This window comes from Ceratotherium simum, chromosome 10, assembly GCF_057802395.1.
Source record: "Ceratotherium simum simum isolate JZ-2026a chromosome 10, ASM5780239v1, whole genome shotgun sequence".
NCBI lineage: Eukaryota > Metazoa > Chordata > Mammalia > Perissodactyla > Rhinocerotidae > Ceratotherium > Ceratotherium simum.
The window spans coordinates 36,395,299-36,405,000 of record NC_141909.1 but is presented as its reverse complement, the minus strand read 5'-3'; the positions used below and the strand labels follow the sequence as shown (position 1 = coordinate 36,405,000).

At 32.4% G+C, this 9,702-nt stretch overlaps 1 protein-coding gene across 2 annotated transcripts in view; it reads right to left on the bottom strand.

The window, feature by feature from the left end:
- Window positions 1-9,702, bottom strand: part of DACH1 (dachshund family transcription factor 1) — a 415,533-nt gene that overhangs the window by 105,576 nt on the left and 300,255 nt on the right. For both annotated transcript variants that reach the window (XM_004423069.3, XM_087435994.1), the window contains exon 6: window positions 6,177-6,311. In XM_004423069.3, coding sequence (XP_004423126.2) covers window positions 6,177-6,311 — 135 coding nt within the window. The remainder of the gene's footprint in view (window positions 1-6,176; window positions 6,312-9,702) is intronic.

Below are 9,702 nucleotides of genomic sequence, written 5' to 3'. Positions count from 1 at the left end.
GTAGCTACTTTAGTAATTTTTTCTTCCAAAATTGTGCACATTACAATGTTGTCATATGTAATCAAAACATTCTCTAAAATATTGTGGTTTCAATGTTCCTATTTAGGGTCAAGCATAAATCATGATAATTGTGATATTATGAATTGTAAACAGAAAACATTCTAATTCAGTGGTTCATAACATATATATTTTCCCATCTATATAATCAAGACACATACCCATTAGCTAATTTGATAGTACTAATGGTTTCATGGAATAATCATACGGGTCAAGTGGTCCAGACATATATTATCTCATTTAACTCTGAAAATAAATTTATTGTACCCACTAATGCCAGGCTCTGTACTAGGTATACAAAGATGAGGAGAAGACACAGCTTCTGCCGAGAAGAATTTTGGTCTGAGCACTAATGGATGAGGAGGCATATATATCACAGGTAAGGAAAGAAACTGAATCATTTGGGAAAGGACAGACAATGCTTGAGAAAGGTGAAAGTTCAGTGTGACAGGACAGTCAGCAAGGTGCATGGGGAAAAAAATAAATATTAAAGTCCATATTTTATGCTATTTGCCCAAGATTACAGGTATGTCATGGGAATCTCTTAGGAAAGATTTTCTACGAAAATCTTGCAGTATTACTGCAAGCGCTGTTTCTCAAATTATAATTCATAAAATAATAAAACCAACACCTTAAGAAAGTTTCACGTGCGCTGTGGCTTGCCATGTGAAATCTTCTATCTACTTGGGAAAGAGCTCTGGGGTTCAGAGAAATTTGTCACCCAGGGTTATGAATCACAGAATTAAGAGTATAGGTGTGAAGTTCAACATTTTTATTTCACAGGCTTGGAAACTGAAGAGTAAATTTACATGAGTAGGTATTGAGGGAGAATATTTTATGAGACTTCGAGAAATGCAAAGAGAAATTATAAAGGATAAAAGTGAAGGAGAAGTTGCATCTTAGAGAATTTTAAAATGAAAATACTCATGGCCCTATTTGTGTGTTAACATTATGAAAATACGGAAATTTCTGAAGAGGCTTTCACTCTAGGCACATCTATATAGTCACATGAGATACTAACAGGTTCAGATTTTTGATATATGTGTATATAACATTTACTAACAATTAATTTATGTAACGTCAATCGTGTGTGAGGAAGATTAGCCCTGAGCTAACATCTGTTGTCAATCCTCCTCTTTTGGCTGAGGAAGAGTGGCCCTGGGCTAACATCCGTGCCCATCTTCCTCTACTTCATATGGAACGCTGCCATAGCACGGCTTGACAAGCGGTGCGGCGGTCCACTCCTGGGATCCAAACCTACCAACCCCGGGCCGCCAGAGCGGAGGGCTCGCACTTAACTGCTATGCCCCAGGGCCAGCCCCTCAATCCAGAATTTAAAAGAAAAAAGCCATTTTTGAAGGTTCAGTCCTGATTTGAGTAAAATGATAATTTTTAAGCAATGAGAAATATGCAAAATATATTTCAAAAAAATTATTTCCACAAACGAGAAAAGTGATGGCGTAGTCATTTAAAAAAGATGTTTTGGAGGAAAATGGTCCACAAAGTTGGATGCTAAGAATAAAACATTAACAAGAGAGGAAATCCCAATATGGCCAGAGTGCTAACTACTTTATTGTCCTCAAATTCGGAGTACCAAAGAAAATCTTTTATACAAGTATATTAACTACTGGAAACCTTGAGCACTGCCACTAAGCAGAATATGCTGCAAAAGAGATGTTTCATGGCTTGAATAAATCCCCTGTATTTCCTGCTTCTTCTTAAATTATTCCTTTCTCTAAAACGGCAGAAATTAACTTCCTGCAGGAGTCACCAATGAAAGAAAGTTTTCATATTTTTTAAGAAAACAAATAAAGGGAAAAGCCTCAATTATATGGAAAATTAGGATACAGATTAAGAAAAAAATCTGACAATTACAGCAAAGAGAGAGAGGGGGAGAGAGATGGGACACAGTTTTTGCATTTCATCTGGTTTATTTCACATATCTGGCATTCAGTAAATATTTACCATTGATTATGTCATTTTGGTATACTTAGTCCAAGACTGAAATACACTAAAGTAAATTAAGTATTCAGTAGTTAGTCCAACTACAAATGCTTAAGTTTTCTATAACCAGAAAAAGCTGATACTATAGACTTATCTGTATCATATATTTAATTTTTGGTAAATTAAAAATTAGATAAATTCCATAATAACAAAAAATGTGTATATGAAACTACATGCATAAAGTATGCTCAAAAATGTGTTAAAAATAGCAGCAGTTTAAGAAAAACCAAGAAACAAATTATGCATGAGAGAGCAGCACTGTAAATTAACATCATTGGACAGATATGCAGGGCAACAATAGAGAGGTGCAGCATAAAGAAACAGTGAGCCTATTTACATAACTCAAACGTCAATTATTACTGCCTATTCCACTAAATTTAGACTGAGGAAAAAGATCAGCAATGTTTTTAAAATCCAGAAAGCTCTACAAAACTTGGAATATGTTTGGAAAAGTTAGAAGAAGTAAAATTGTTTTTGAAGCTGTGAACTGTATCACAGTTTTCCTCAGCATATATCTTTATTAAACTCCTAATTTTAGTCAAAGTTCATAATATTAAAAGTATTTCTTCTTACACTTGGGATGATTGAAACAATATTATACGTCTGTTACTTCTTGATACACTAACTCATTTTCATATTTATATTTTGAATGTACTTTAATTAAACTCTTCCTAGGTTCAAAAGTCACCTAGAGGGCTTTTATTTTTAAAAATAAGATGTGAATTTACTCAGCACTTAGTACATCTGAATTCTAATACCTGTAAAACCACTGGTTCTTCAGCTAACGGTGAGTTGATCCTCTGTCTAATAGAGTGGAGTCAATAGGTTTTTAATATTAAGAAAATTTTAAAATGCTTAAAAATTACTGATGATTAAGATTTTAGACCAAGGCAATTTTCAGCATAAAAATTAATTTTGGTATCTATTTTTAACATCAATATTTTCCTAAGAATTACTATCTTTTGAATGATTTAAAGTGGTAGGCAGCAAATTACATATAAGAAGTTCAAGCCTAAAATGACACAAACATATAATTAATTTCTCTACAAATGTCTCTAAATGAAATCGCTTGTTTTAATATAGATATGTGTAGTAAGAAAGTTACAGGGCTAGTATGAGGCACATGATAAATGCAGTCATGAAAGAAAACAATTTTTAATTTAGTAGAGTCTATCAATCTAGAAAGCCCATGAATATTTACTATTAATTCAATATGCTGAAAAATAGATAAACGAGAAAGAGTATGTACAAGAGAGAGCAACATAGAACAAAACACATACTATAATACTATCAAAATCTATTACAATTTCCATGACTACATAACTACATTTGAACTCACAAAATGAGTTCAATGATAGTTTTACATGCTTAGGGAGAATATTAAAGTAAAAACTTATTTTCCTCTATAAAATATACACTAAAATATTGGAAAACTGTTGGGATATGGTCATGGTCTTTATATTGACAGAAAATCCATTTTACAAACTTTGATGTGATAAGTACTATTAGCAATATAGAAAGCTTTTGTGTACATTCATGGTCACAACATTCTACTGTTTCATATAAATGTACGTTCTAAGTTATATAATTCTACCTTTGCCTTCCTATTAATCCTTAAAGAGTGTAATCCTCACAGTTGTGTTAACTTTCCTTCACCCTCTCTTAGAATCTTCTAGTAATTCAGCCCATATCACTATGCACTCATAGATTGTCTAGTCTGCTTAAAGTAAATGTAACCCAAGGATGACTCCAAAGAGTTCACGGTCTAGTACTGGAAGCAGACCAATGAAGAAATAACTTCCAAATACAAGGTAAATGTTGTAATGAAGATTTTAGGGGCAGGCACACAGGAAAACCAGAAGTGAGGTCCCTAGATCAATCTAGAATACTATTTCAGGAAAGGCTCCATGGTGGCAAAATGATAATAATAAGAAGAAATAAATGAGAGATAGATGATAGATAGATAGATAGATAGATAGATAGATAGATAGATAGATAGACAGACAGATGATAGATAGAACTCATGAGTCATGAAAAAAGAAATAGTTACAAAAATTATAGGTCAACTCAACTTGAAACATCAGGTTGTAGAAAACTCCACAAAAATTCCAGTGAGATTCATTATTCCAGTCATGTTATTGGTTACGCCTTTGGTTGTGTTCTCTTCACTACCACCTCTGGACTTTTGTATTTCATTCTCAGCCCTTCTCCACCAGGGTTATGCAAGAAAATTAAGCCCTAATTCCTGACATCCATTGTATATCATAAATTAACTTCTCTCTTATGCATTTCAAGTGAAACTAGGTAGGTAGCATCTATGGGAGGATTGAGAAATGAGTCACTAAAATCATTTTCTGTAGGCTTTATTCTTTTGTAGAACCCTGGTGGAGAATGGCTGATTAACCCAAACAAAGAATTCTTAAATTTAAATATTATAACTTAACACTGAAGTCTTCTGTGAAACTTTATATGTTTTCACTATGCTAATTTTAATAATATTTCCACAAATAGATTTTTGATTAAATATAAAAGTCATATGTCAAAATATATATAAGGTACAATATATATGACATTTTTATTCATTGTTGAAGAAGAACTCATGGAAAAATTAGAATTAAACATTTAGAGACCATCTGGCCTACTGATGCACTCCATGTAGATTAGTAATAATACTTGATATCAAATTTCAAAATAAATAACTAGAAAGTGGCCTTAATGCTGCTATCTCTCAATTATGCCTAGATTTTGACATTAGCACTTAGAAAAGATTATCATTTTCTCATTGACATTCCATACTGCAGATAATCTAATTTGTAGAAATATTGTATTCTTTATCCCTACGGGCTCAGCAGAGTTGAATGGAAAAATGTTTTACGAAAACGTTTTTACTTTTTGTGAATAGTCATTTTTGAGAAAAAAAGTTCCTCCACCTTAACCTAGTCTTTCGCCAATCATTTCTTTCTGATTATTTACTTTTTTTTTTTTTTGTGAGGAAGATCGGCCCTGAGCTAACATCTGCCAATCCTCCTCTTTTTGCTGAGGAAGACTGGCCCTGGGCCAACATCCATGCCCATCCTTCTCCACTCTACATAGGATGCCGCCACAGCATGGCCTGCCAAGCGGTGCATCGGTGCGCTCCAGGATGCGAACCAGCAAACCCTGGGCCGCCATAGCGGAGTGCGTGCACCCAACCACTTGCTCCACCGGGCAGGCCCCCTGATTAATTATTTAAATGTCCAATTTTATTTCTTTTCCTTTTTGACAGTCAGTTAATTGTGCCTTTTGTAATTATGTTTTCCAAAGAAATAATCCTTTTCATAACACTGATTATTTGATATTCATGTCAAAAAAGATAGTCAAAGTACCCACTCTATATTAATAAAATTAAAAAATATAAAATTAAGATGCAAAAAATGTGGAGAGGCTCCTATATTCACAATTCAAAACTTACCATTTGAAAACATGAATTTTTATCTACTAAGCCCAAATTTCCAACATGCACACTAAAATAATATTTTAATTTCTTTATGAAATAGGGCATGAAAACACAAATTTTTGCCTGTGAAAATGAATTAGGCTGATACAAATGAAATATAAATAGGAAACTTTCACATCTTGGTACAATCTGGGCTTTGTTACTTGTTACATACACTTTTGAAACAACTACTAATACATTGGTTGATAAGATTCACTTCTGTTTCCTGATTGGTCCAAGGACCATGTGTCTTTTAATCCAAAAAATATTCATAGTAGTCCTTTGAATATTGTTCTTGCTCTATCATGCTAAGTAAAAGGACAATTGGCCCTGAAGGCATTGAGAAAGACAAACAGTAGATAGACTTCAGGAACTCAGAGATAACAATTAAAACAAACAATCCTCCTCTTTATTTAATGTACTGGAAAATTAACACCTACCTGTTGTATAAGAGAAAGGGGGCAGGTCTTCATTCATGCTTCATTTTTGTTGAATAAGCTTAATTTTAACTTAATATTGTAGGTTTTTAAAATGTTTATATGTCATCTTTTTATGTAATCTAGAAATATACCTCAACCCATGATTAAAATTTAGTTCCTATGTTAAGCAGGAGAAACAAGACCATATAATTATATATTACCTTTTTCAATATGCATTCTTTTTGACTCATGTCCCATGTCATGACCAGCCAAATCTCCCTCTTTGGGCCCTGGGAGTACGTTTGGTGATAAACCCATCAGCATCTGGTTCATGGACAACCCATTCTGATGGACAGCTGTCAAGCCGGAAACAAAAGGAAAAAGACAAAAACACCATATAACACACAATGTTCAAATAAATTATTTAAACTCTTTTGAACTCAAAAGTAAATAAAATATTATGGTCTAACTTTAAAATTATAATCTCTCTCTAAGAACACTGTGAAAATTGATAACCATGAAAATACTTGAGGATAAGCAGAAAAATATTGAAAATGAAACCATTTTATCATATTTTTATTTTACATAAAATGTTTTTTTTAATGTCTGGAATTCTTTTGAATGGCCATACCATTACAACCACTACCAATGAAGTAGTCAAGCTTTTATCTAGTGCATCACCTTCTCTCCCCAGTATATGACCTTCCTTAACTCTGCAACAACTACAATAATAATATTAGAATGTTGTTTAACACTATGAAGTTAAACATAATAAATAAATTCTAGTGGAATGAGAGGACAAATAGATTTTACAAGTTAAGGCACTGAAATAACTGTTTCAATATTCATTTTCTATTCTAATCAATAAAACACAAAGTTTCATGGATATCAAAGTACTCCTTTAAAAAATTGGATTTGAACTCAAATTTGAAAATAAAGGTGCCCAATTTATATATATTGAGTGGCTGAATGATTTTAAGAAATGATTGCTTTCTCGTACTATTAAGAGTAACCTGTCACTATTGAAATGATAAAGTTGATCAAACACCCTTATGATTTTCACAATCCAGTCAATAAATTTCTTAATAAATTGCTTGTGAGAATCTTGGTTTTGTGCAAAAATGTGGAAGAAGAATCATTCCATAAAACCTTACTTTCTCTGGAAAATAGAGATTTTTAAAATATCATAAGACTATATTAGAAATTACCATTTGGAAATCACCATAGTAATAATCGTTTCAGGGAAGAATCTTCAATGGATGATTCTAAGACTAGTGGAGTGTAAGTCTGATGAAGAACAGAATATTTACATAGTCTTAAGATAGCTCCTCACAAGATGCTCATTACCTTATTTGCTCATTATTTATCAAAGGTAAAAAACAGGTAACTTTATAGTAGAGAAATCTGGTAGTCACCGCCTGAACCAAGTGATGGCTATCACAAGTAATGGAGAAATACATCTCCTGAAACGAGGCACTGAGAAGGACACGCTACCATGTCTGTGTGATTCCTGCCAAAAATGCATAACCTAAGTCAAATCATGAAGAAACATCAAAAAGTTCCAAACTGAGTGATATTCTATAAAATAAATGGCCTATATTCTTCAAAAATGTCAAGGTACTGAAAGACAAAAAAGACTGAGGAACTGTTCCAGATTAAAGGAGACTAAGGGAATATGACAAGAAATTGTAACATGTGATCCTGGATTGGCTTTTAGACCAGGAAAGAAAAATCTCTTGTTATTAAAAATATTAGTGAGAAAAAAATAAAAGGAAAAACTATCAGTGGCAAAGTTGGTGAAATTTGAATAAGGTGTGTGGTTTTAGAGAATAATACTATAATAATCTATAATAATTTCCTGATTTTGATCATTATACTGTGGTTACGTAAGAGAACTTCCTTGTTTGTAGAAAATAAACAATGAAGTATTTAAGGTAAAGAAGCATGATGTCTGTGATAGGGGCACTAGGGTAGCATTATGTCTTTATTTGGGTATCTCTTTCAGAGGGATCATTGATTGGCTGAATCTAGGTGATGAGTATGCAAGAATTCTTTTTGAAGTTTTTATGTTAATCTAAAATTATTTTAAAATAACATGTTAAAAATAAATATGCATATATATGCACATATATATATGCATATATATGTATATATGTATGTGCATGTGTTTATATGTATTTGTGTATATGTGTGTGTGCATGTGTGTATATTTATTTCCATTTGGACAATTATGGTAGTGCATGCATGCAAAAATTTCTCTTTTTTTCTATCAAGAATAAAAAAGAATACAATGATTAATTTAAAAAATGAATGTGTACCAGAACTCTTTCAAATCTTCCCCTATTTGTCCATATTTCCATTTCAGTATTATGAAAAAAAATTTTTTTCTTTTTCTTTACCTTTCCAATGACAACATCTTATAAAAGCATTAGAAATGTAAACAAATATTCATCATTAAATTTCTGATTCTAGTACCAGCATAACACAAAAACATACAGAAAATATTTTATTTGAAAAGTGGTTTGACATAGCGAGAACTGGGGTTTAACAGCCTCAGGAATATCATTGGTTTGGGAATCGCTATCAATGGACATATCCATTTTTATTAATAAACAGTTACAATCATCTCTTAGAAAATTAGTGAAATATGTTTTAGACAGGCCAAATCAAGTATTCCTATTTAGAATTATGTTGAACTATTTACTCGTCAATAATAGATTTTTGTGTGTGTGTGAGGAAGATCAGCTCTGTGCTAACATCTGCAAATGCTCCTCTTTTTTTGCTGAGGAAGACTGGCCCTGGGCTAACATCCGTGCCCATCTTCCTCTACTTTATATGGGATGCCGCCACAGCATGGCTTGCCAAGCAGTGCATCGCTGCACGCCCGGGATCCGAACCAGCGAACCCCGGGCCACTGCAGCAGAGCGCGCGCACCTAAGTGCTTGCGCCACTGGGCTGGCCCCAATAATAGATTATTTTTAAAAATAATTTTACTAATATTTGTTATCCACCTCAATAGTAGCGTAATATTTAATTCAATCTACTATTTAAGTTATCCACCTCAATAGTAGCCATATTGAGGATTTCTGCTTTACACAAACATTCCTTAATAAGTTATAAAGACACTTGCTAGGAAATGTTTTTCCTATTATGAAAAGGTTCTCAACAACCAAATAACTTCAATAAATTTTGTGTAATTAGGTGACATTTATATACTATAAGCATGATTTCATAAAATAATAACTAAATCCTTGAAAGGATGCAATAAATATTGGTTTTAACAACCAAGATAGTCATTGTTAATATGTTCATTTTGCTGGAAAAACAATGTTAGATTCTTGTACAGACACAAAATAACCAGTTAATTGAATGGCATTTTAACTTTACTCTTAATTTTCTTGGACATGAGGATCAAGATTAAATATCTGAAAATGGGATCATGAAATAAAATATAGCCCTACTTTTTAGAATTTAATAATAATAAAGTATGTCAATAACATGCATTATAGACTGTTACTAATTCAAATCCTAAAACTTAACCAATTTCAAACTCTTCAACCTATTGATCATCTGAATGACTAAGAAATATTTTTTTTTAATTAATTGTTTTAAATTCTATATCTTTTATTTCTTTGTGGATATCTTTGTCGATGCAAGGATGAGTTTTAAAAATTAGTGGATTTCAAAAATGGCAGGGGTAGGATTAAAGGAACGAAGCTGACCTTAATCTATAAACAGTATATTTAG